General features: G+C 43.3%; 1 protein-coding gene across 1 annotated transcript; it reads left to right on the top strand.

The window, feature by feature from the left end:
* The first annotated feature begins 1,257 nt into the window (after nucleotides 1–1,257).
* On the top strand, nucleotides 1,258–18,553 carry LOC136530344 (serine/threonine-protein kinase TIO-like). Its single transcript, XM_066523103.1, has 16 exons — nucleotides 1,258–1,487; nucleotides 12,162–12,465; nucleotides 12,528–12,602; nucleotides 13,085–13,194; nucleotides 13,696–13,750; nucleotides 14,713–14,737; nucleotides 15,324–15,408; nucleotides 15,623–15,695; nucleotides 15,780–15,848; nucleotides 15,941–16,044; nucleotides 16,095–16,163; nucleotides 16,252–16,394; nucleotides 16,516–16,654; nucleotides 17,412–17,575; nucleotides 17,759–17,859; nucleotides 17,939–18,553. Exons 1-16 carry the CDS (start codon nucleotides 1,258–1,260, stop codon nucleotides 18,551–18,553), a joined length of 2,361 nt encoding a protein of 786 aa, XP_066379200.1.
* Nucleotides 18,554–27,602: the final 9,049 nt, after the last annotated feature.

The raw sequence follows: 27,602 nt of genomic DNA, 5'->3' as shown, positions 1-27,602 counted from the left end.
ATATGAAATGGCTTCATAGTGTACCCTGCCAGCTCACCTTGGCAGTGACATGGGAGTAATTAACCCGGGCATATGGGGATCATGACTCACGGTGAATGTGCACCACCTCTGTAGAGGGTAACAAACTGTTATAACAGCCGTGCTCACGATCACGAGCGGCCCGGAAAACTCACAGAATAACTGGTTACTTGTTGTTGATCATTTAAGTTGTTCTATGATGATATATGATAATTTTGACCCTGATATATGTTCTTATGGGATTAAATGGGAGCTTAAGCATAATTTGATAATACCTGAGAATAAAAGCTTGACCTATTAAAAATGCTAACTGCAGTAAACCAGTGTCAACCTTTTTGAGCTTCATAACCCCATGTTAACTTGTTAAGTACGGGATGTACTTACGCTTGTTTATTATCTTTATTTGGATAAAAATCCCGGATGGGTAACAGATGACAACGGGTATGAAGATTTTCCTGAGGATTTTTAGACTTGTGGTCAACGAGTTGACCTTCCCTATGATGAAGCCCCTCGAGAGAGTTGCCTTTTATTTTTCGCTGTGATGTATAAGACTAAGTTATATTATAACTCTAATGTATGAGACACCGTGATGATACTTTATGTAATTTGTCAGATTGTGTGTGTGATTGATTCCTGGGCACACACGAGTTTTGTGCATTCAATTTTACCCTTAAAATTGGGTGTGACAAATTGGTATCAAAGCCGTGTTGACTGTAGGATACAAGCCTAGTTAGAAAACAGTCATTTTAGCACCTTGCTCCTCTGGTTTCTTGCTTACTGTCTTATTCTTGTTATTTTATTAAAACATTTATGCTTTTCATACTTTAATCTATTATTTAAAATTGTTGATTCTAATTCTATCTCACTTTAAATCTATAGATGTCTCATAACCCATAGACTGCTCGCCTCAGCACCACCGGCTATCGTGCCCTGTTCACCCCGTGTGCCCCACAGGCAGAGAGGGAGATTGTGATCATCTTCGACGACGAGGAGATGGCTACCCCGACGCTTGCACCTGCTCCTACTCCAGTCGCCGCGCCGGTCTATCCTGTTGTAGCTACACCTAAGGAGTCGACGGCTACTTCCCCTGCACCTGCACTATCCCCAGCTGTCCCCGTGGTGGATGAGGAGATTGGCTGGAAGTGCAAGTACTACTTCAAGCCAGCTCCAGAGACGGCCTACTACCACACCCTCCTCACTCACGTGCTGGACGACTACTACCCCGACTTGCACGCCTCCATGAGCTACCACTGCGCCGAGTACCAGCATCCATTGGAGGCTACCTTCTGGAAGGTAGAACTGGTGGTCACCGCCTGGAATGACATCAAGAATGGACATGAGGTGGAGACTGTCCACTATGCCCCTACCAGGAGAGCCCATGCCTTGGATGGTATGGAGGATGCAGCACAGAACGCCTACATCCACTACCATGGTCGTCGCTTTGAGGCCATGAGGGAGGATCGCTTCAGGTTCCTCCCTTGAAAAGATCATGAGGGTGTTTGGCAGGTTTTGGCTCCACCAGAGAGTGACCCAACTCTGGAAGCAACGGTGCAGTATATCCACGCTATGCAGGGGGTGGATGAGGAAATCAAAGGAGAACTGTGTGCATCCCAGAGGGCTGAGAGACGCCTCCAGAAGCAAGTGGATGAACTTCGAGCTCAACTTGGGCAGCCATCAATCTACAAGAAGAAGCACCGGTCCTTCACCATGATTGACACCGCTCCATAGGTGTTAGGTGCCTTGATTAGGAGTGCAATGTCGTTAGTTCGTGTTTTATATTTAGTCTTGTTTGGTCTTGTGAACTTGGATGATTAAATGTTTTAATTTATGAACTTGGTTGATTTGGTATTTGTTTGATTGCTGGAAGTTTGTGGGCATGTCCACAACTTCCTTAGATTGGAACCTTAAGTTTAGAATGAAATCTTAATGCAGATGTTTCGCTTTATCTTATCTCTGCTGTGCTGATTTCTGGAGCAGCCTGTGTTCTTTATCTGGTATCTCAAAATCTAGGCTGTCAAAAATTCTAAATTTTTTTTGGAGATAACTAGACCCCTGTATCTTTCAAATGTCTCTGGAATCACATCAATAGCTGTTCAGGTTTGGGATATCTAGCTGACACAAGTTGATGTTCCTACGCTATCTGGAACCCAGAACAGTTTCGGTTTAGCTCTATTTTTGACCATGTGTGTGTCAGAATCTGTAAAAGTGACCTAAATAAAAGTTGTAGCTAATCTCCTAAGATTTCTAACAAATCTTGGTGCACCTCTGTTGGATCTCTGAAACTTGAGTTATAACAGTTTTACTGAACTGCTGCATTTGAATCTTGTCTAGAAAATTCTCAACATTGTGTCTTATCTTTTGTAAGCTCTCTATAATTAGAAAAATCTCTAAATTTTGCACATTTGTTGGAAAACAGATGGCCGCAAGAGGAGGAAGAGGCAGAGGCCATGGTCGTGGATGTGATGCCCTCATAAATCCACCACCACCGCCACCTCTGACCATGGAACAAATATTGGGAATGCAAGCGCAGCTGATGCAAGCTATGATGCAGCGTTTGGACAATGAACCTGCAAGAGGACCACCTCCTATTCAGGTCAGAGATAAGCGTGGAGAGTTTATGAAAGGTTGTCCACCAAGGTTCACCCATGCCTCAGACCCTATGGAGGCAGATGATTGGTTGCGTGCTGTGGAGAAACAACTAAACATAGCACAATACAACGACCTTGAGAAGGTGTTGTACGCTTCTAGGCAACTCCAAGGAGCTACTTAGGATTGGTGGGAATCATTCTAGTTTGGACGTCCCAACAATGCTCCTGCTATCACTTGGCAGGAATTCAAGGACAATTTCTGGTCATACCATATTCCCGATGGACTAGTGGAACTGAAGCAGGAAGAATTCAGATCTCTCAAGCAAGGATCCATGACAGTGGCGGAGTATCGGGACAAGTTCGCACAACTATCACGCTATGCTCCAAATGATGTAGCGGACGACAAGGATAAGCAACGCCGTTTCCTCAAGGGACTCTATGATGGACTACAGCTTCAGCTGATGTCTAATACCTACCCTAACTTCCAGTCTTTGGTGAATCGCGCTATCGTGATTGACGATAAGCGCAAGGAGATGGAAGCTAAGAACAAAAGGCTCCAAGGGCAAGCTTCTAGAAGCAACACTCGCCCACGTGCTTACCCCTAGCAAGGTTTCCAGCAGAGGAATCAAGGACCAACTCACTAGGGAAACCGTGGTCAGTATCCTCAGCGGAACCAGTTCCAGCAACGCCCTTAGTACCAGCAACAGTTTGGAAATCAGCATCCCCCGCAACAGACCAGCAATCCTGCAACACGCTAGGGAGTGCCCAACAATGCTCCTGTGAAGAGTGGTGCACCCAACAATCCCAATGCCTGCTACCAATGCGGAGAAGTAGGTCACTATGCTCATCAGTGTCCTAAAAAGCAGAACCAACAAGCACCTCAGAACCAGACTAGCAATCAGAAGTTCAACGCCCGACCACCTCTCACTACGAAGGTGAACTATGTGTCATCTGATGCAGCTCAGGAGACGCCTGAGGTCATGTTGGGTACGTTCAGCGTCAACTCTATCTCTGCTACTATACTTTTTGATTCTGGTGCTTCGCATTCTTTTATCTCCCAAGCTTTTGTTAGAATGCATAGCATACCTTTGTGTGCCATGAAAAACCCCATACTAGTAAATTCCCCAGGAGGTAGTATGCCAGCTTCTTATTGGAGCCCCTTAACTAGCATTTCCTTAAGGGGGGTAGACTTCAAAGTGAAGCCTATTGTGTTGAGAACAGCGGGAATTGATCTTATTCTAGGAATGGATTGGATGAAACAACACCGGGCAGTGATTTAGTGTTAGGAGAAATCCATGGTTGTGACATCACTCAACGGAGATAGAATCTGTGTAGAAGTGGTAGTGCAAGCTCAGCCTACAGCCATAGTGAATCAGCTAGATGGTGAAGTCAATGAACAAGATCCTGTCATGGAGGAGTTCCCGGATGTCTTCCCCGATGACTTGCCAGGTATGCCACCTGACCGAGACATTGAATTCATTATTGAATTATTACCTGGAACTGCACCAATAGCTAAATGTCCATATAGAATGGGAGTTAATGAATTAGAAGAGCTTAAGAAGCAACTAAAAGAGTTGCAAGAAAAAGGTTTCATATGTCCCAGTTCTTCCCCATGGGGGGCACCTATGATCTTTGTGGATAAGAAGGATGGTAGTCAACGGATGTGTGTGGATTACCATTCACTTAATGAGGTTACAATCAAGAATAAATACCCTTTGCCTAGGATTGATGATTTGTTTGATTAGTTGAGAGGAGCCCATGTGTTCTCCAAGATTGATCTCCGCTCAGGGTACCATCAGCTAAAAATTCGAAACTCGGACATACCCAAGACAACATTCACCACACGGTATGGATTGTATGAGTATATCGTTATGTCTTTTGGATTGACCAATGCACCTGCATACTTCATGTATCTGATGAATAAGGTGTTCATGGAGTTTCTAGATAAATTTGTGGTGGTATTCATAGATGACATACTGATATTCTCCAAGACTGAAGAAGAACATGCTGAACATATAAGGTTAGTCTTGCAAAAGCTTAGAGAACATAAGTTGTACGCTAAGCGGAGCAAGTGTGAGTTTTGGTTGAAGGAAGTATCTTTTCTGGGTCATGTTGTCTCCAATGGTGGAATAGCAGTGGATCCAGGCAAAGTGCAAGATGTATTGAATTGGAAACCACCAACCAATGTAAGTGAGATTCGTAGCTTTTTGGGATTGGCTGGATACTATAGGAGGTTCATTGAAGGGTTTTCCAAGCTAGCCAAGCCTATGACAGCTCTGTTGGAAAAGAATGCTAAGTATGTATGGTCGGATAAATGCTAGGCAAACTTTGATGAGCTAAAGAAGAGATTGACTACACCTCCAGTATTAATTTTGCCCAATTTAAGCAAGAACTTCTCTATATATTGTGATGCATCCCGTTTGGGCCTTGGATGTGTGCTTATGCAAGAAGGAAGAGTGGTTGCATATGCATCTAGACAACTAAGGAAGCATGAGTTGAATTATCCTACTCATGACTTGGAATTGGCAGCTGTGGTTCATGCTTTGAAGATCTGGAGACATTATCTAATTGGACATAAGAGCGATATCTATACAGATCATAAGAGTTTGATGTATATCTTCACCCAATCAGATCTGAATCTGAGACAACGTCGTTGGTTGGAATTGATCAAAGACTATGATTTGGAAGTGCATTATCACCCGGGAAAGGCAAACGTCGTAGCTGATGCACTTAGTAGAAAGAGCTATGCTAATGGACTTCAGATGACATCTATGTTAGCATAGTTGTGTGCTGAAATGGAGTATCTCAACTTGAGCCTTGTCACTAATGCAATGGAATTGGTGATAGAGCCTACATTGGAGCAAGAGATACGCAAAGGTCAATTGGAGGATGAAAAACTTAAGGAGATAGCAGAGAATATAGTGCTTAGAAAGGCACCCGGATTCAGAATGGATGAGAATGGCACTCTTTGGTTTAGAAAAAGAATATGTGTACCTGAAGTGAAAGCTATCCGTGATGCAATTCTGCAAGAGGCCCATGAGTCTGCTTATTCTATACATCCCGGAAGTACCAAGATGTATTTGGATCTCAAAGAGAAGTATTGGTGGTATGGTTTGAAGAGAGATGTGGCAGAATATGTGGCTTTGTGTGACACTTGTCAAAGAGTGAAAGCTGAGCATCAAAGACCTGTAGGGTTACTACAACCAATGAAAATTCCTGAATGGTAATGGGAAGAAGTTGGTATGGACTTTATCGTAGGATTGCCCCGCACTCAAAGAGGCTATGATTCAATATGGGTAATAGTGGATCGACTCACAAAGGTTGCCCACTTTTTACCAGTCAAAACTATCTATACTGGTGCAAGACTAGCAGAGTTGTACATGGAAAGAATAGTGTGCTTACATGGTGTTCCCAAGAAAATTGTGTCGGATAGAGGCACTCAGTTTACATCGCAATTCTGGCATAAAGTACATAGATCTTTGGGGACAAAGTTGAATTTCAGTTCTGCTTACCACCCATAAACTGATGGACAGACTGAAAGGATCAACTAGATTTTGGAAGATATGTTGAGAGCTTGTGCACTTCAGTATGGTGATAGTTGGGATAAGAGTCTGCCATACGCAGAGTTCTCGTATAACAACAGTTATCAGAAGAGTCTCAAGATGGCACCTTTCGAGGCGCTGTATGGGCGTAAGTGTAGAACGCCTTTGTTCTAGAATCAGACTGGAGAAACTCAAGTGTTTGGACCCGATGTCCTTAGAGACGCGGAAGAACAAGTGAGAATGATTAGAGACAATTTGAGAGTAGCTCAGTCCCGACAGAAGAGTTACGCTGATATTCGCAGAAGAGAGCTAACTTTCGAGATTGGTGATTATGTGTACTTGAAGGTGTCACCAATGAGAAGTGTGAGAAGATTCAATATGAAGGGAAAGTTAGCACCAAGGTATATAGGACCTTTTAAGATCCTAGAGAGACGTGGAGAAGTAGCTTATCAGTTGGAACTGCCTGAGAGTTTGTCAGGTGTGCATGACGTGTTTCATGTTTCCCAATTGAAGAAGTGTTTGAGGGTACCAGAAGAGCAAATTCCTTTGGAAGAACTTGCTGTCAAGGAAGATCTTATGAAGAGTATCCGATAAAGATCTTGGAAACTACCAAAAGAGTTACGAGAAGCCAAACTATAAAGATGTGCAAGGTGCAGTGGAATCGGTATACAGAGGATGAGGCTACTTGGGAAAGAGAAGAGGATCTGAGAAAGACTTATCCCCAACTGTTTGAGTAAGCAATCACCCAAATCTTAAGGACGAGATTCATCTTAAGGGGGTAGAATTGTAACACCCTAAAAATTACATTATTTTAAAATAGCTAAATTGATTTATTTATGCAAATATGTGTGCATTAAAACATAGGAAAATAATAAATTTTGTGGAATTAAAATTAAATATAAGGTTAGAAACTTCTTGATGCATACATGCTGCTGCATATCTAATTTTGTGATGAACGATCTTGATTCAAAGTTCAAATGAATTCTAAACCTATTTGAAAATGCTTTTGGAAATCTATTTGGAAAAAGAAAAAAATGCAAAATCCATTTTTCCCTCCCTTCTTGATTTTCGGCCCACAGGCCTAGTTCTCTCCGCAGCCCAGCATGGCCTCCTCCTTGCGTGTTGCGCGGCCCAGCGCCAGCCGCTAACCCAGCTGCGCGCCTCGCTCGGCCCAGCGCCAGCCGCCAGCCCATCATAACGCGTGCAACCGCTGCCGCGCCTTCCTCGCGCCCGCAGCCGCTGACCGCTCGGCCCCGCCCGTCAGCGCATCCCCCACCTCTGCCCCACGCCCGAGCCACGCGGAACCACCTCTACAGCAACCGCCGCCGCTCCTGGCGTCGTGGGAGCATCGCCCCTCGCTCCTCGGCCTTGATTTAAAGGAGCCGAGCCCCCCCCCCCGCGCGCCCCCTCCCTGCTGCCCCACTCTTTTTCTTCACGCTCATCGTGCACGAAGGTCGCAGCAGCGCCGAAACTGCCGAGCTCGAGACCTCCACGCGAAATGCCGTCCTCGAGTCGCGTTCGTCCCCGTTTGAAGTCGCGGTGAGCTTCGCCATGCTCCCCTCCTTCCCCCTGTGCATTCAATTTGGTATTTCGTGGCTGTTTGGGGCCCTATTCGTGAGCGTCCGCGAGCTTTGGCTGCCGGCCATGGCGTCCGCCGCCTCGGCTCACTCCTCCGGCTGTCGTAACGGCCTGGGCGAGTTCCCCTTCACCCCAGCTAACTCCCGGTGCCTCCGGTTTTCCGAACCGTGGCCCATAGGCTGTGTTCCGCGTGCTCCGGTGACCTCCATGCCGTCGGCAATGGTGCTTTGCCACCGGTGTCATTGTTCCGGCCGGCCAGTTTTCTTCTCTCTCCCCTGGATCCATTTCTGGCCGCTCATTTCTAATCCAACGGCCGAGAACGTCCGGTACCCCTTCGCGTGGCAGATTTGCAAAAGAGACCCTCGGTTTTGGATGAATAGAACCCGCAGCCCAAAGCGCATTTCCCTGATTACGCATTCTCGTTTTGAAAGCGTAAAGATCACTACTTAAGTCTAAAATACGTTTTCAGTATTTACAGAAATGCCATTTGAACTGTTTTGCGTATAAAATAGTCGTTTTAGCTCTGAATTGATCCATTCAAATCGCGTTAGCTTCGTAATTCTATAACCTACATGTTAGAACCACTGTTAGTCAAGTTTGGAACTTTTTAATTTTATGGTTAGATTTAATTAAATATATTGCTATAGGAAAACCTGTTTAAATCATAACTTTCGCATTTTAGCTCCGTTTTTCGTGAACTACGCGTTGACGTGATCGTAGTGAGACGTAGATTATTTTCACAAACATTTTATCTTGTTTTCCATACTGTTGGTGTACTGTTCTAATGATAGGAATGTTTGCTTTGCATGAATGCTTTTGGAATGTTGTATGTTGCCGTGTTGGTCGCGTTCAGACGGTGAGGAGAACGTTGGGAATCAAGAATTCTTCGACGACCAGCAGGACTAGCAAGAGTTTGTGAACCAAGGCAAGTATAGCATGGGCCTACCTTGATGTCCTATTTCACTTTAATCAATTACTCATTTGCATGTGTCTAATTTTGATACCCGTAAGGACATTCTAGTGATTGATTATCCTATTCCTTGTCTCCTATGGGTTAAATGTATATGGGTAGATTGCTAGTGCTCTAACTGAACTTGATATACATGATGATGAATGATTCTATGGAACTAAGAGTTTAACATGATTTATAACAACTGTTCCGTAGGGCAGAGGTGCAAATGACCTTTGATCATGTTGCTCCCGGCCCTCCATAAGGACTTATCTATCGGCAAAAGCTGGGACTGACAGTGCAACCGGGAGAGTCATATGGCTCTGACTTTAGCTCAGTAATAGGACCTTTTCTAGCTAGTTAGAGGTTACCTTTTTGGCGCAAATGGGGCTTGCCACGTTGGGTATAGGGCTGCCTCTGTTCCTATGAGTATAGCCGTGATGGATATGTGCCATAGGAAAGGGGGGTTCCTACATCTGCCTACCAAGGAAACCTAGCGGCCCCAACTTGTTAGAGAAACATATGAAATGGCTTCATAGTGTACCCTGCCAGCTCACCTTGGCAGTGACATGGGAGTAATTAACCCGGGCATATGGGGATCATGACTCACGGTGAATGTGCACCACCTCTGTAGAGGGTAACAAACTGTTATAACAGCCGTGCTCACGATCACGAGCGGCCCGGAAAACTCACAGAATAACTGGTTACTTGTTGTTGATCATTTAAGTTGTTCTATGATGATATATGATAATTTTGACCCTGATATATGTTCTTATGGGATTAAATGGGAGCTTAAGCATAATTTGATAATACCTGAGAATAAAAGCTTGACCTATTAAAAATGCTAACTGCAGTAAACCAGTGTCAACCTTTTTGAGCTTCATAACCCCATGTTAACTTGTTAAGTACGGGATGTACTTACGCTTGTTTATTATCTTTATTTGGATAAAAATCCCGGATGGGTAACAGATAGCAACGGGTATGAAAATTTTCCTGAGGATTTTTAGGCTTGTGGTCAACCAGTTGACCTTCCCTGTGATGAAGCCCCTCGAGAGAGTTACCTTTTATTTTCCGCTGTGATGTATAAGACTAAGTTATATTATAACTCTGATGTATGAGACACCGTGATGATACTTTATGTAATTTGTCAGCTTGTGTGTGTGATTGATTCCTGGGCACACACGAGTTTTGTGCATTCAATTTTACCCTTAAAATTGGGTGTGACATCTTGAGAAGTTATGAAATTTTGTTGTTGGCAACATTTTGATTTGAAATCATCTTGTCATGCAAAAACCACGTTTGAATTTAAAAATTTTAAAATTTAAATTTTTCAAAAGACCTCGGATGAAAAAACTTCCTAAATAAAAATTGTAGATCTCCAAAAGTTATGAAACTATGTAGTTGACAACTTTTTGATTTGAAATCATCTTATCATGCAAAACTACGTTTGAATCTATCAAATTTGAAATTTGAATTTTTCAAACGACCTCGGATGGAAAAACTTCCTAAATAAAAATTGTAGATCTCGAAAAGTTATGAAACTTTGTAGTTGGCCACTTTTTGATTTGAATTCGTTTAGGGCCTCAAACAAGCAATTTACTCTCGATTTAGTATAATATACGAGGATAGATAACGGAATCTAGACATAAGTGATAGTGTAGTGTAGTGGTAGAGCAGTAGACATGCGATGAAGAGGTCGTGAGTTCGAATCCCGCTAGCCGCGAATTTTGCGCAAAAAATGCAGCGACTTTGATGGCCGGTGGCGGCCTCCCCCGAAAAATTTTTTTGCTATTAATTTTGGGTTTTTTCGCATTTTTATTTTGCCGAGTGTAAATCTTTGCCGAGTGCTTTTTCGGCACTCGGCAAAGGCTTTGCCGAGTGCCCGCCAAAAAGCACTCGGCTAATTTTTTGCCGAGTGCGGCACTCGGCAAAGCCTTTGCCGAGTGTATTTTGGGCTTTGCCGATTGCCGCAGGCACTCGGCAAAGTGCCGGTTTTCAGTAGTGTCAGGTGTATCTAAAAACGAACTGGATAAATACAATTGCTACTGTCAGTGTACTCGAGGAACTGATGTTAAAAAAAAATCTGTTGGGCTAGCCGATGGTACGTGTTTACTTTGTATCATTCGCCCCACAACCCATCTAACATTAGAAACATCTTTGAACCATTGGCTCCACAGCCGCCTTTACAAATGGCGATCTACAAATGCTGAGTTATAGTGGTCCAATAGTTCCTTGTACAAACAGTTCCAAATCGGCTGTAAAAATAATGTGTGTCATGCTTGGTATGCGGTGAGACAAAGGAGAAGAGACACATGAGATAAGCTCCACAAACATGGCCACCGCATCATCACACAGAAGAGCTCACTCATATTTCTATCCCCCTTCTCTTATCCCTAGAGTGGTGCTATAGCACTAGGCCCCCAAAAATTGAGGGCCCCTAATCACCAATTAGCTAGTCACTAAGCCCAATTACCTCGAGCCTAATCTACTCCTAAGTGTAGGTTATGTTCGACTTATGGCCAAAGCCCTCATTTGTTACTACTCTGGATGGTGGTTATGTTCGACTTATGGCCAAAGCCCTCATTTGTTACTTCTCTGGATGGTGTGTAATATTTTTATGGCTTCTTGCCTCCTGGACTAGTCATTGCACAAGATGCTTGGCCGTCCTGTCGATCCGTCAATGCTTTAGGGCAGCATTTTTTTTAACCCTATGCTATCAAATTCATAACAATAATGTTCGGTCACATTAAAATTTTTTACCCTTAGATCACCATGAACTTCAATTTATTCTTAACTAGGATTTTGCCAATGTGTTGCAAACCAAAAAAAAAAAAAAATAAGGCCATGATAATTGAAGTTTGGATGTGTATTGTACCAATAACAAAGAAAAATGGTGTTTTGAGTGTCATGATCCCAACTTGTGCAGCCAATTGTCTATTACATGAGTGTCTTATTCAATAGCTAGATAAAAAGTCCTTCTGCAGCCTCATGACGATAACTTAGAGGAGCAGCTACCATTTCTAGCAATAGTCCGACTTGCTCCATAAGAATCTATGCCACTAATTTCCATCTGTGTTTCTTCTGATATTTCGTTCAGATTTTTTAAGTAATGTAATGCAAATTCAGATTTTTATCCTTACAAATTATCAGGTGATATGGTCCTTACTGTGCGAATATTTAGCTTCAACAATCGGCGGCCTCCCAGGGTGTCCACGTATGTTCTATTTAGTTGGTGCGTTAGATAGAAATTCCACGACTCAGATGAAGCGCATCACAACCAGTCTTCCTCCATGCATTCGGCAGTGGATAGATCAAACAAGTGGACGCATTCAATGAAGCAGATGAAAAATTAAATGGCCATGCATGCAAGGACAATGTACTTTACGTGCCGGAGGATGTAGAGGCGTCGGTAGAGCTAGGCTCCACCATGGTCCTCTCATGTAAAATGGTGCTCCTTCCTCTTTCTCTCTCTCATGTAAATGGCAGGTGGCAGCAGCTGCTTGCTCCTCTACTCCCTCCCTCACTCTCAGCAGCGGCGCAGCAGCTTTGGCACCGGCAGGCGGGTCCGGCGCAGCGGCCACTGGCACAGGAGGCCCCCAGCGCGGGCAAGGCCTCACTCACGCTCCCACTCACGGGTGGCTGGCGTGGTGGCCCTGGCTCGGGCGGTCCGATGCGGCGGCACAACGGCACTGGAGGCCCCCATCGTGCGCGGGCCTCGGTCGCCGGCATCTCCCGAAAGGAGAAACCGCAGGGGATAAGAACTGGGCCTATCCGTTTCGGCCGTTTTCAGGTGCGAGCGCTCTCCTCTCTGCATCCTTTTCCTGCTTTCGTTTTGCAAAGTTTCTTGTGTAGTGGAGCTGGGGTGGGAAATGGAGGTGCGGTGGTTGGTGCGGGAAGGCTGGATCTGACTTGCAAATAGGCGAGGAGGTGGGCAGTGAAAGCCGCTGCGAATCGAGGCCGCCATGAGCTGCACGGTGGTTCTTGCTAGGCGGCTCTGTGGGTGGGAAAAGGAGGTCCGCCGACCAGGGCGGGGAGGCCGAATATGCTTTGCAGGTAGACACCGCCGCCCGTGGAGACTGGCGCCGTGCCTCGCCAGCACCGCGGACTGCACGGAGGTGGTGGCCGTCCTATGAGAGATACTGCCGTGCTCCTTGGGACTGGGACAGAGGCCTCACGAGGTGCCGGGCGTCGGTGGTGAGATAGGGGGTGCATAGAAAATAGATGCCATTGTAGTGATTTGTGTTTGAGTTGTATAATCTTGTGCGTCTGATTGTTGCAAATGGTGCTTTGGTTGTGCCATTATTCTTTTGGAGAGGATTGTTCTGAATCGTACTTTCTTTGTTTTTTTGTCATTCAATTGATTATTCTGAATCCTACTTTCTTTGTGTGTTGTCACTCAATTTTTGAAGGTGCGGTTCGTGTGGAGGGTCACCGCCTCCGCTCGCTTCGTGCTCGGCGGCATCGATGGCCGGGAGTCCCCTCCCCGCCTCCCACGCCACAAAAGTTTCATCGCCCACAGGTGTGTGCGCGTGGGCATCGCGTCGGCGCCTCCTCTGGCTCCACCTGTTCCGTGCTCGGCGGTGTTGACCACAAGAAGTCGTAGCTGTGCATGTGGCGTCGCTCTTCATAGCTATGGACGTGAGGAATAAAGATCTAGCTCCAGCACGCGGCCCTGCTTCCTAGAAGATATTTTGATTTTGGTGATGCGGGTGGCGAATGGCTCTCTGGTCACCATCGTTTCCCAGTCCCAGCAGTGGTGCAGCGGCATGGGAAGGTAGAGAGGATCAACACCTGTGTGGAGGCTAGAGTGGGGCCTCAAGCAAAAGGTCTGTACTGTGCTGTGGCCCTGGATGAGTGGATGTTGCAGGCATACAAAAGTGATTCGAACACGATCTGTTGGGATAATGCGATTTGGCATGTGATCTTGCACGCCATGTGTTTGTAATCTTGGCTATGAAAGGTTAAGTAGTTCTCCGTTTACTATTTTTTTAATGTTCTATTACCCCTTAGTTTCGTGCAGGTTATGGCTGAGGTACGAAGAGAAGGCATTTGTGATTTATGGTTGCATGCATCAGGTATGATCTCCATCCCTTTCATACCAGGTGCTTCTGTTTTTGTTTAAACCAATCTTTGTTTCCATCAAACTATATGGAATCAATAAGAGCATATTTGCATGCTTGCAATAATAGGAGGAAGCCAAAGAATAAAAGGGCTAAGTGGCGATTCATGTGCTGAAGGTGATCGCCAAGAATAGGAGATCAGTGAACGTTTCAGGAAGACTCTCTATATGCAATATAGACCTTTGGGCCGGTCCACAGGCTCGCCCCTTTGCCTATGCGTAAAAAGATCATTTTGTTGAATGCTTCAGTTCTAGGCTTTCTGTCCACCTGAGAAAGCATTAGCATCAGACATTCGCATTACATTGGATCTTTAGCTGATACATACATCTATCACTGTTGTAGTGAATTTATGATTTTTAAGAAGGTTTAGCATTTCGGACCGTGATGGCTTCTAATATACACCTTATGCAGAGACTTGCCATCATTCTAGAATCTTTTGGCGACTATGGATTCTTACCTTCTGGTCGTGATCACATTACCCCCTATCCTTCAGGTGATGATGTTCTTCTCTTGTATAGTTTGATACTCTGGATTAAAGAGAATTTGGCTCTGTTCATTCTTTGTCACCATGTATAAGTTGCTTGTATATTTTCAAGCCAGATGATTGACAATGATATGTTAAACCCAAATTGCAGTCACAGTTCATGTAACAAGATGTTCCTAGGCACACAACGTTTGTTGTTTCTTTATCGAACTTTAAATTTTACCATGACTACATAAGGCATATCAGATAATTCTATGCACTCTATAATCATGACATACATTTCCTCTTCCTCTGCGTGATATACAAACTAAATGCACTTATAGTGGCTGCCGCATGGACATTACCACATGGATACTTGAACTTTCAGTTTGATTGTTTCAACATTCTTCTAGAGAAAAACTGTCATAACTTTTGGCTGCTCTATTAATAATAGTCTAATGTATTACGCTCCATTAAAGGTATCTATTTTTCATCTTCACTGGTAGCTGAAATTTTAACAAATAATTTCCATGTCTTGTAGCCTGTAGGTAAAGTATGTATATGCCAATTTGAATACTTCATTTCATAGTCAATCACAGATCTCTGGATCATAGAAAGCCTTCTGTTAGCCACATCTTACCTGTTGGTAGATCTACTACATTCTGATACTCTGATTCGCTAAACTAACGTGATAGCAATTACCAAACTCTAATGATCATGTGATTAAGCATTTAAGGTGTACTGTTATATTTGTCATCTTTCTTAAATCTGTATGATTTCGTTGCATTATTCATTTATGAATCTAAACTCTTTCTGTATTTTCTTCAAATTATGGAGTTTTTTTTTCTAGTCAGTTTATCTCAGACTACATTCCAAGACAAGTAGCTGTACACTGTATTTCATTATTTATATGGAATTGTCTCCTTTGAATTGTGCTGGTCCTTATTGCATATTTGTAGCTCATTGAGGCATATGCTCTATTGATATTGCTTTATCTTACGGATATATTGTGATGAGCTCCATTTGCCAAACTTTCATTTCACTAGGCTTGCTTTTCCTATGCAGGGACGCCTTTATATATGGCTCCAGAACTGGTGAGGGAACAGCCGTATAACCACACAGCAGATTTATGGTCCCTTGGTGTCATCTTGTATGTACATCTTTGCTTTCCTATCTAGACCTGGTTACTTTTGCAATCTTCTCATACTAGTACATTCTAGATGCTATTGTATCACATTCCTTTTGTGCAGTTGTAATCTTAATATACTGCTGGCCTTTGGCACATGGTTCAACTTGGTGCCATGTACTCTACTTTGTGTTTGATAATCTATCTATCAAGCTAAATTTATTGTTTGGTTGACCAGATATGAACTGTTTGTTGGACAGCCCCCTTTTTATACAAATTCGGTCTATGCACTTATCCGGCACATTGTCGAGGTTACCAGGCTTAGTTATTTTATTTGTTATCCTTGAATTTTTTAATTGTCGGAACTAATTTATATGATTTCATCGATTTGCTAGGATTCTGTAAAATATCCAGATAATATGAGCGCAAACTTTAAGAGCTTCCTGAAGGGTTTACTCAACAAGGTCATAAACTCATAACTGGCAATGCCCCCTCAAATCCATCTAATGAGTTCATTTGTGCCTTTTCTTTTCTAATGCTGTGTGGTATGTAATAGGTGCCTCAAAGTAGATTAACCTGGCCAGCATTGTTGGAGCACCCATTTGTCAAAGATGATTCAATGGGACCGGCAGCTGTAAGTATCATTAGTTACACGCTCAAGTAAATTATGGAATCCTAGTCTTTGAAGATATCAGTGCCTTGAATCCTAGAGGGTCTGAAGGTACTAGGAAAGCAGAAGAAACACAAACATCAAGGAACCAACCTTCCCCAGCTGCCCCCAAAGTAGGCAATTTAAATAGTAAACTTATATCCTTTTTCTTAGTGATTTTCCCATAAGTTCTATATCTTGAACTGATTTTAATGTTTGTCAAGTAGAACTGCTACTACCAATAGGGATAATGATTCCAATAAACCCAAAGGTAACAGAAAATTGGATGGCCCTATGCAAGCAACTCAGGACCATCATGGTTCACCAAATGGTGTTGTTCCTGAAAGCTGCTTTCCCTCAGGCAAGTTAATATCCAAATTCTGACTTCTGGTAGTATATTTGGGCAGTGGTGTTGATCATAACAGTCAGGTTTCTTCCCTGAAAGTACACAGTAGGTGATCTTTCAGAATACTTCATTGCAGAGTGTACTGCTTTGGATAAACTGGAAAAAGCCTCACAAACAGTAGAAGGTGCAAACAACATTGTTGAAGATAATGAAACACTGTCAACCATTCTCAGCCCTATCAAAATTTGGCTTACTAATGCTCCAAGTCCACCTAGGTAGATTTGTTGCTTTTCCAGTCCTTGTGAACTGTTCAGATCAGATGCTCTCATCTTCTGAAAAGTGAAAACATGAAGGAAAAACGGTCATTGCAGATTAACGTGGTTGTAATGCATGGTGTTTATCCTTTAGTGTATTGTTAAGGGTATAGTAGTCATGGGTACTAGAGTAATTCTAGAGTTTCCTCTGTATCACTATCATAGTATCATGTATGCACTCTACTAATTTTACATCAGTTCAGTAGTAATTTCTTATATAAAAAACATTTGGGCTGTATAAAGGCGTGATAACAGATATAATATGTGAATGGTCTTTATGGAGATATTCATCAGAGCTGCTTGGCAAATCTGGAAGCAAAGAAATAATTTCATCTTTGACAGAGGTCGTCCGTCTTTTGATTCCTGGAAAAGTTCCTTCTTTGAAGAGGCTAATCTCCAGGCACACAGATTTAGTGAGCAAATAAAGCGCCCAGAATACCTGTTGTGTATAGATGCCTTAGTATAGTTTTTTTTGTCTTGGGTTTGTTTTTTGGTGTTTTTTTTGCCTCTCTTCTGAGGCTTCTTTGTACATTCTTTGTTTTTATTTAATATAATCTCTGCAGTGGGGGCCTCCCCTGCTGTATTTTCTGCTAAAAAAATATGTGAATGGGAACATTGCTCCACACAACTGTATAGCGTCCACTTAGCAGAAGTTTTTCTTCTGGTTTCGTCATGCCTTGTCTCTAACTTCAACCTATGCTTGCTGCAACTTTTACAGGGAATTGAATATTGATGGAGCAAATCAGACACTCAGAATTATTAAAAATTTAATTGATGCCGGGTCATGCCAATCTTATGCAGCAATTGACATAAGCTTGCTTCTTGAGTTTACGAATCTCATTATCAAAACTAAGCTTTCAAATGCTTATGGACTTGTGGTGACGATACTTTTGGCAGTAATTCTGTGTTTTTTTTGTTCACAATAAAAAATATTGCAACATCCAAGTAAAGTAGCAAATCAAATGAAAGCAGCGTCTCTTCTCTTTGGAAAGAGAAAATTATTTCCTACTTTATTAGGGATGTCTTGGATATAACTTGCAATGTATAACTATGTTTTTTATTGGCAGTGCCTGGCAATTGCACGGAAACTACTTGACATAAGTGATGAAGTTATTTTAAAATCTTATGACAGACATTGGTTAGCCCTGTATGAGCTTTATTCACAGGTAACGCTTTGATGCCAACTTCAGGTTTTATTGTCAGTTATGTTTCCCTTTTATCTTGATTATGAGTTTTGATATGCAGATCCTGGTTTCTACAGTGGATCCATCTGGGAGAATATCTCATGAGTCAACTGCCTGCCTTGCTTTGATGTTATCTCGAGTCATCTCTGGGTTGAAGGCAAGCATGTCATCTGAAGATCCGAAGCCAGTGGAAGAAAGTCTCCTCAAGATCATTGATCATGCGAGGACGTCACAACTACTTGAACTCTTGTGTGAATGTCTGATAGCTTCGGGGTCAGACACAATATCAGGTTCTACAAACATGGTACCTACTGCTTGTGAGGCATGCAAGGCTATTTGGTACCTAGCTCATGCTGTTGACATTATGTCCATTGGTGCACACCATTTTTCATTTCCCTTAGCTAATTCATGGCGACAAATACACTCAATGCAAGAGCAAGGTTCAATGGCAGATTCAAACTCTACCAATCTGATTAACATATTTGTCAAATCATTTCTCGCCTCACGACCAATGCAGGTTGCAGTTTACCACTGCTTGCATAATGGTCTAGAATCAGCTATTCATGCTTGTCTTCAGGTAATTCTCCAATGCTATTTGACTAGAAGCCATAAGTTTTTCAACATGTTTCTTCCCCATGGTAGTATGTATCATTTTTGTAGGCCAAGTGAAATGTAAAAAAGATACAGAGTTGTGTTTATCCATTCAGTATTTGTACTGGCATGGTTTAAGTATCATTGTGTGTTCTTCTAAAACTAAACTGTAGATTTTATGGCGTTAATACCTTTTTCTAATATGCATATGCAAAGTTGTCACACTATTAATAATAGTCTACTCCACCATATCAGATCAGATATAAGCAGAACATGGATGTTCTAAAGCCTTCTTTTTATACACAATTCAGTTTACATTCAATTTTCATGGGCGCATGCATCTTATGTCTTATCATAGTCGTATCCATCCTAGCTATTAAACATCTCTGCTTATTAAACATGCCAATAGTACTTTGGTTTTTTACTTAGCAAATTGTGTTCTTGGTATGGCTAAAGGACATTGAAGTGTTAGTATTTTTGTGGTGCAGGTTAGATTGTATGCTTCCTGCTCAGCCAGATCTGAAGTAAATAAATCTAAAAGGCATCAATACATAACTTTTTTTCCTTATTACACATACCAATAGTCTTTCAAGTTATTTACTTATGATATGTAAGTAGGCTAAGAGGCATTAAAATCTTAGCATTTGATGCTTACAAGGATGTTGTAGTTGTCTGCATGGAAGGCTAGAGTAGTCTGCATGGAAGCCTGGAGTACTCTGCATGGAAGCCTTTTAGCTTGCTTAACTCCAGGCGGCAAGGATATTGGAGTAGTCTGCATGGAAGCCTGGCGGCCAGCAGCTTGCTTTAGCAGCCAGCCAGGCTGCTATATACCGCAGCCAGCGGCAAGGAGGGGAGCCGAACACGCTAAAAAACTTAGAATTGCATGCTTCTTGCAAGGATGTTGGATTGGTCAACATGGACACCTATAAGCCAATTTCCTTAGTTGCAGAATGCTCTCTGTGATGGATATATCAATGATTGTTTTTGGTGACAAAGGAACTATAATGTTCCTTGCATGAAGTGGTTCAACAACAATGTCGGTGATATTGATCAATTGATAAGACAATTATAGTGTGTTTTTTTGGTATGTTACATATCTTTAAATATAGATTAAGTTTCAGTTGTCCTATATGTGTTTTAGGTTATGTCAGCTATCTTATAACCAATGTTATTAATGTGTTAACTTTGTAATCTTCAAACATCTCGGATCTACTTTGTACTTTTATTTCATGTCATTATTTATAATCAATTGTACTTTTACTAAAAAAACTATGGTGCCAGCTGCGCGCAAGGGCTCGCGCTAATCACTAGTGCCTCATGAGTTGTGACTGGATTCGGCTCGATCATGCATGGCAATTTAGCCCACTAGCGGATGAAACTTGTCTTTCTATTTTTTTTCACTCAACCACGTTAAGGCACACTCATGTACTGATACACAGATCTCTATGCATGACAGCTGCTCCATGAGCTACGTACATACACACTACGACATTCCTAAGGCTACCGTCGCATTCTGCGACATCATCTCGTCGGTTTTCATGTATATGGATCCCATACACATTGACAAACCAAGCACATTGAGTTGTACATGCAAATTCATTCGAGAAAAAGTTTACTCTCGGGATTTTCAGAGACATGCCTCTTAACATGGCCGTTCTGTAAATGCCCATTTATAGAGATGGCTAAATTAAGGTACTCACCTCTAAAAATCTATTTTCAGAGACGGGCATATGCTTTGAGCTTCTCCTAAAATCTCTGGTCTCCTAGAATCATTTATAGAGATAATTGGACAAATGTGTCACCTCTGGAAATAAAAGACATTGTCTCTGATCCTAATGAAAATCATTTCTGGAGTAGTTATAGTCATGGTCTTAACACGCTGATAAGTCATCTTTCTCCTATGTGCATGTTTCAATCGAGCTATGGCATGGAATATTAAATGCTCTAATTTCCATATTCTTCTATTTTTTTAAATAATACATGTGTCATAGATTGCAAGAAGGTACATTACATAGCCATCGTCCTAACAGTTAAGTGAGAAACAAGGCAAATATTATGCCATGAGCAATGCAAAATGACTGTGCGGCCTCCTAGGGTGTCCACGTATGTTCCATTTAGTTAGTGTGTTAGATAGAAATTCCACGACTCAGATGAAACGCATCACAACCAGCCTTCCTCCATGCATTCAGCAGTGGATACATGAAGCAAGTGGATGCATTCAATGAAGTAGATGAAAAATTGAATGACCATGCATGCAAGGTCAATATAAACTATAGGTGTACTTTGCTTGCAAAAAGTTACTACGGTAGGGGGATTTACATCACTATGCTTTCACGTGTCCTTTACATAAAAAAAGTAACTATGAAATGAGGAATTCACATCATATGTGCCTTCTCCTTTTACATTAATGAATTTACTATCAATAGATACTAGGCAGTAAATTTCCATGCATGCACGAGTGCCTCCCTAAGCTATCTAGAAATTTACTCAGTAAATTTGAAAGCACTGGACATCTTCACCTACGCAGGGTGGGTCGAAAGTAGGTGGACACATTTAATGCCTCCCCTCCATGGTATCATCACAAAAACAAGTCAGGCAGGTGGACACATTTAATGCCTCTACTCCTTACCATCAGATAAAAACAATTCACCGACCATGCAATAACATTTGTACTTACACATGCATCCATGCATCTAAGAGATGGCTTGGGTTGCGTGCACATTGCTCCTGAGGTGGTCGATGGTTGGGGTTGGTCGCCATTAATACGGCTCCCTAGCCAGTGCAGGTTCAACTTTCCCAGCCATGCAACGTCCCATCATCCCTTAGCACCTCCGTATCCACCTCACCATGGCAAATATCAGGTCGATCGCTGTGGACTACGGCCGAAGATCTACTGCCTTCCTTGCACCGCTCGTGTGCCCTACACTACCAGCAGCACCATCGGCATAAATGAGGAAATAAAGCTTCGGAACCTATTTCTAAACTAAAACTTGACAACAAATTATTTTCAAAAAGTTAGGAAGTTGCATGCGAAGTTATATAAGCAGCCCCATTACTATGGTTATGTATCCAGGATAGATGACACTCTACTGACTTAGGTAGGCTTAATCAAGTTCTCTGCAGGTACACTAACCCCGAGCATAGTCCGATAGTATCGGCTAGCTACCGGGAGAGATCGGTGTGCCAAAAATCTAAGAACGGTTGCCCTATATGTTGGCAACAGTAGAAGGATGTATGGGACGTGCATTCATGTATATCCTGTTTGTGCATTGTAGTGCACATATTACTTGCAGATACGCCATCCATAGGTGTCACGCGTGTCGTATGGTGCACGCCTGACTCATTCCTATTCTGGAGTTAATGCTAAACTGTGGCTTTGTGCTTCGCGTCGCCTGTGGTTCACGCCTGCCATGACCTGCGTCTCCCCATACTCTTTTCTAGGCTCTTGTCAGAACCTTGTCTTGCAGCCATATTAGTCATTAATGGCCTCGGACATCGCTCGCCTCGAACGCGTGAAAAATTCGGTCGATTCATTTATAGTGATCTCATGCTGGAACCTTGGTGAACCGTGCTAGGACCACTGACCGCTCTGCCTTTATAAGCAGGGTCTGGCTTAGCTGTTGGTACCACCACCCGGTGCACTTTAGCTCGCCTAGCTTTTCCTTTTGAGCCAGCTTTTCACTCAGTCCTTCCTTGCAACCACCGCCAACGATGATAGGAGCCTGGGTTAGTAGTTATTGTCTGAACACTGAGGGTTTCCCAGGATCCTGTATGCCACCCTGCAAAAGCTCAGAGTCAAAGATCGTCCCGAGTATGAGGGCCGTGAGTATGAAAAGCATGGCACTAAGCGGTGTGAAGTTACCGTCTACATTGAGAAGAGTGAAGAGTTCCCTGACATCACTGAAGCCTGGAATGTGACCGCAACCGGGTTTCGCTTCATCGACACCTACCAGGTTGTGGCCCACAAAGCCTTGTGGTACCTTTGCCAGATCTATGAAGAGCCCAGTGCCCGTACCCCCATGAGGTTCTTTCCACCTTTGGAAAAGAACCGATGGGCATGGAGGGCTCGCATGGAGGCTTTGCTAGGGCGGGATGCGCAAGAAGATAGTCCTACCATGGTGCACTTGACCACGTACCTGCTTGCTCTGGATGAGCAGTATGACTGGCAAGCCTTGAAGCTAAGGAAGTGACTTTGGCGAGCCGAGGAAGCCAAGATCTTCTCTAGGATGCTCCAGATGCAGCTTACCGAAGCGCATGAAAGTGCGGCAGCCGCTGAGAGTCGGGAGACTGCCATGTCAGAAGCTCTGAAAGAGGCTGAAGATCGACATGCCCATCATTTGGGAGAGGCCTACCTTGTCACCAGGGCCAAGCGGAGGACGCTGACTGCTAAACGGCAGTATCCCTTGATCGTGGAGGGGATCCCTGTCCACCCGTCAGAAAGAAGGAGAACCGGTGTTGTAGTACCACCAGCACCTCCACCCTCGAAAATGTTAGAAGTAGAACCCTTGATTCCTCTCACTCATCCGTTGTCAAGAGAGAAGGCAGATCCATAGCCATGGCGGTAGAAGAATCCACCGAACCCGGGAATGAAGATGCATGGTCTAAAGTAGATTAGTTGCCTTAGGATGATGTACCCGTAGTTAGTAGTGCCTTTCATCGCTGTCCACCGGTATTGTAATCTTTCCGTTGTATTTCGTCCGTAGTTGTTGATGTAGCCCGATCGTAGGAAAGGTGAACGATGTGTCCAGAATGGGAGAGTAAGTGCCTATATGTTGTACCAGCATAAGGACATTTGTAATATGCATTTTATTTATTTCACTATGTTATACGTGCTTAGGGTTTTCGAGGGCGATGTTAAGTGGGTTACAAGAGAAATTACCATTCGGATGCGAGAAAACCAGCCGTGATTGGATAACATAGGACACTATATTGACTAATTGTGGATGTCCCAGCAAAACACTTGAATCTCTTTAAATCAAATCCATTGTTGGATTTGAAGTCCTTGTCCCTTGTTGCGAAAGGAACCCTTGTTGTTTGAATCTTCCCTTGCAATACTACTCTGATTCTGTGGTCTATGACCCCACTATCTTCATTGCGTGTACGTTGGTAGTAGTTGCCTGGTTAATAGCTTATGGTGCTGTGACGAAACCGAGGGCCCCTATGGAACATCTGCCAAATGGTGACACTACTCGGCATGCGCTGGTATCGAGGTTGTTGACCAAGTACCTTTACCAAGTTACACCGCTATACCACTTTTGATACCAATATTCAGGTGTTTGAACAGGAAATTCATAACGGGTTGATGAAATAGTATTCTCTCAAAGTAAACAAGAGGAGGTGGTTTCGGAGCAAGCATGTATGTTGCGATCTCACTTCATACAAAGTTTGGCGCATATTGTGGACAAGGAAGGGAAGGAAAGAAGAACACCTAGGAAAAGTTAGCCTTGGGTAGTAGGGAGTGCTTAGAAAAGCCTGAGTGGATGTCAAGTCCCAAGCACTGTGCCCAGCTTGACCACGCTACGCACGCCGGGTCGCTGTCGCCGCGTGCACCGCGGATGTCGTCGGTGTCGGGCCCATTAGCACCCTGTCCTCGCATGTCCGCGACATCGTGCTGCACTCGTCGTCCTCATGCACTATGCGCTTCTCCTTTTCTCGGCCTCCGGTCCGCTCTTGATCCTCGCCCTCGTCCCCGTACCGGACCCCCCTTCTTTCTTCTTTTGGGGACACAGCCGCCCGCACACCTCCCTCGTCGAGTGAACACTCTCTCCTTTCCTTTATCCCCCCCTTCGCTCGCCTGCGCAGGTAGCGCGCCATGGCCGACTTTATCCCCATAGCGTTAACCGACAGTGTATCCCATCCATGCCATCTCCACTTCCGGTGCACTGCGCCCCATCTCCGTTCGCCACTATAAGATGTCCTTGGTCCTTGCTCTTCTTCTTCATCCCCATCCCTCTGAATCCGAAGCAGAGCTACGAGATCCAGTCGTCATTGTGGAACTAGGTTCGTCTAACAAAGGCGATGGTGTAATCTGAGAAGAAGGGATCTAGTTTTCGAAGAAGTTCAAGTCTACCCTTGGTTAGTTTGGTCTTAGGGTTCACGATGTTTGACTTCTCAGTCTCCTGTTTCTGAATCTGTTGGTCATACGCCATGTTTTGGATAATCATTATCTTGTTGTTTCTCCATTGCCCTCGTCCATCCCGACTTATGGAGTAAGCCTTGGTTGTACTAGGTTGCTCTTAACCATGTAACTTTAAATCCCGGTGTAATTTAGTATTCGACGTCGTGTAATCTTTCGTGTAATTCCAGATTTACGAAATGTGTTGTAGTTTCGCCTAAGTTGAGTGGATCCTAATTCACTCTTTTCTAAACCCTCGCGTTAGGAGACGTACTTGTGTTGTAGTTTTTGCTCTTTCCACCTATAATGTAATCCTAGCCAATGTTGTGCTTTGAATCTAAGCGTGTTAGTTGCTTGAGCCCAACTCCATCGAATACTTCTTTCCACTAACATGTCATTGATTTGCTGCCCTAGAATAGGCACCATGTAATGACAACCAACCTCTATGTTTGTTTATAACATTGTAATGAAAAAAACATGTTACCTTTCCTTCCCATATTTTCTCATTTAATGTACCAAAGAGACTAACCTTTCGTAGCAACGCGATGAGAAAACATATTAGATATATGAGCCATATTTCCCAAGATTTTTCCTATACCAAGCACATCACCCGCAGCGAAGCGCGGGCAGCAGTGGTAGTGTTGTATGATTACACAACTATCCACAGACAGTCAAGCAAATAATACAAAGAAGCTTGAACAAATCAACCACACAGAGATGAATCAAAAGAACTCGTACCAATGTAGCAAAGTAAATCCTTGTTTGTTGTCATAGTTAGAAGCCACTCCCTGCCTGACGTTGAATGTAAGAATCCAGGTGGCATTCCTTTTAAAAAGTTTAAGAGGACAAGATCAGCTAGACACAAGAAAGAGAAATTGTACCTACATAAGAAGTTTAATTACACCCTTTACATCCCTGCCTTTAATTGCTTCTCTCAATCCATGGATGGAGTAAAGATAAGGTTCCACAAAATCCTACTTCATGAAGCCAGTTGTATGATGGAAAATAGAGAAGGAGAAGAGCACACGCGCATAAAAGAAATTTACCTTCCCACTAACTTTATAGTGAGAAATACACTTATCATTGCTAATCAATCCAATGTTTATGAATGAGCTGCAAAAATAACAAGGATACAAAGGTGCGGGGGGGGGGGGGGGGGGGGGGGGGGGTGAAATGATAACTACAAAGTTGAAACACTTGTTAACGGTTCCTAATGCAGATATATTCAATCTCCCTATCTCACATGTACAAACGATAAAGCAGGAAGCTAATGGAAAAATAAGGTTCCAATTCTTGCTGGGAAATTTGGGACGTACCAATGTACCACAAACATATCCAACAAAACAGAGTATAGATAACATGGACAATGTGTTAACAAACACTAAGATCAACCAACCTTGAGTTGCTATTGGAAGTATTGAAGCCTTCTAGTGGCTCCTTGCGGGCATCTTTAATTTAGCCTTGGGTTTGACTGTTTGTTTGGGAACAGTGCTGATATTCTGTTGCATAGGATGGGGTTCAGGTTGTGAACCTCAAGAATGTGTAGATAAAAAATGGATTGCTATCTAGCTGTACAGTGCAGGTTTTGGTTTTGGCACTTCATATATACACAAAGGCATCCCACATTTGTACTCAACAATGGCTGTCTCCCTTTGAACTGCTGAATTTTCCTTCACAAGCGACAAAGCATGCTCTTACCCAAACTCAGTCCTGAAAAACAGTCAGCTGCTCCAGAATGCTCTAAGCCCACACCACATTACCAGCGCGTCCTTGGCTACAACATCATAGGATAATGCCGGTGTTAGCCTCAAGAAAACAATCACGCAAGCTTGATCAGTGGCTAACCTATGAAAACGAGAAATCAAACTGGAACGGGATGAATCAAGAACACAAAGCGCGCACAGACATGGCAACTGTCAGCTGCTGACAGAGCTATTTTCATCTGATTGGTCTGAAGGATACAACGCACGCTTACACTGAATTAAGCAACTTCTAACTAGTGTAATGCCCCAGCTATTAATTCTATAGCTAATACACACAATACACTTAAAGAAAAAACTGCTAAAACATGGATACAATATGGCTTCAGCGTAACAGGCGCACGCCGCGCACATCGTGGGCGCGCTCACCGTGCACTGCCTTGACTGGATTCAAATCCTCGCGTTCCCACCTCCTGCTGACTTGGTTTTTCCGGCTGAGTCACCACACGTGTGCACAAGCTGGATTTAGCCCAACATACCCAAGCTAAGCTGATGCTTACTTCCAAAGTACTAAACATATAAGTACTATGAGCACACAATCAGGTACCACAAAGGACTAATAAATTAGCCATGCAGAAATTCCCCATGTATTTTTCATGTACTCCCAGAGCTTCGGTTATGGAACTTTTAAATTATAGTGTATATATACAAAGTCCCTGGTTTTCTTTTCTCAAAGGCTCAAGTACATCGTCATGATGGAAGAACTAGGATTAATTAAATTGCTACCACACTACTATATCATCAATTGCTATCTAAATTGTTGTGCAAGACTATACTACTGTATTATGCCCATAAAAATCAATTGCAAGGAAAACTACATATACGATTTTTCTACCCCCATTTTTCTTCTTCTTAACACAATGATCCACAACTCTCCTAGGTGTTCCAAGAAATAAATATACATGTTACTCACTAAACTCACATTGGGATCATCCCCAAATCCTCATGTTCTGCACTGCAATAATGACTACAAAAAATTGGATCGCAAAACGTTCACTACTACAGAAACGTTTTTCGCGGCGGGCGAATTTGCTTTCCCGCAGCGGGCAAACGCGTCCGCCACCGCCGAAAGGTCACGGTAAATCATGGCCTTCCCGCGGCGGGCCGCTTTGCCCGCTGCGGTTAATCGATTTCCCGCGGCGGGCTCTTTAGGATGCCCGCCGCGGTTAATAGTTTAAAAAAAACAAAAAAAAAACCCAGGAGCCCGTCGGTGAGCCCATTCTCGAGCCCACCGACGAGCCCGTTCCCAGCCCAATACC

Source organism: Miscanthus floridulus, unplaced genomic scaffold (assembly GCF_019320115.1).
Source record: "Miscanthus floridulus cultivar M001 unplaced genomic scaffold, ASM1932011v1 fs_10_2, whole genome shotgun sequence".
NCBI classification, from domain to species: domain Eukaryota; kingdom Viridiplantae; phylum Streptophyta; class Magnoliopsida; order Poales; family Poaceae; genus Miscanthus; species Miscanthus floridulus.
This window is presented reverse-complemented; position numbering and strand designations above follow the sequence as displayed.

Coding starts and splice junctions, on each gene's coding strand:
- LOC136530344 (XM_066523103.1), top strand. CDS start 1,258: ATGAGCTACCACTGCGCCGAGTACCAGCATCCATTGGAGGCTACCTTC. Junction 12,603..13,084: donor ACTTGCAAATAGGCGAGGAG/GTGGGCAGTGAA, acceptor CAATTTTTGAAG/GTGCGGTTCGTGTGGAGGGT. Junction 16,164..16,251: donor CAACCTTCCCCAGCTGCCCC/CAAAGTAGGCAA, acceptor ATTTTAATGTTT/GTCAAGTAGAACTGCTACTA.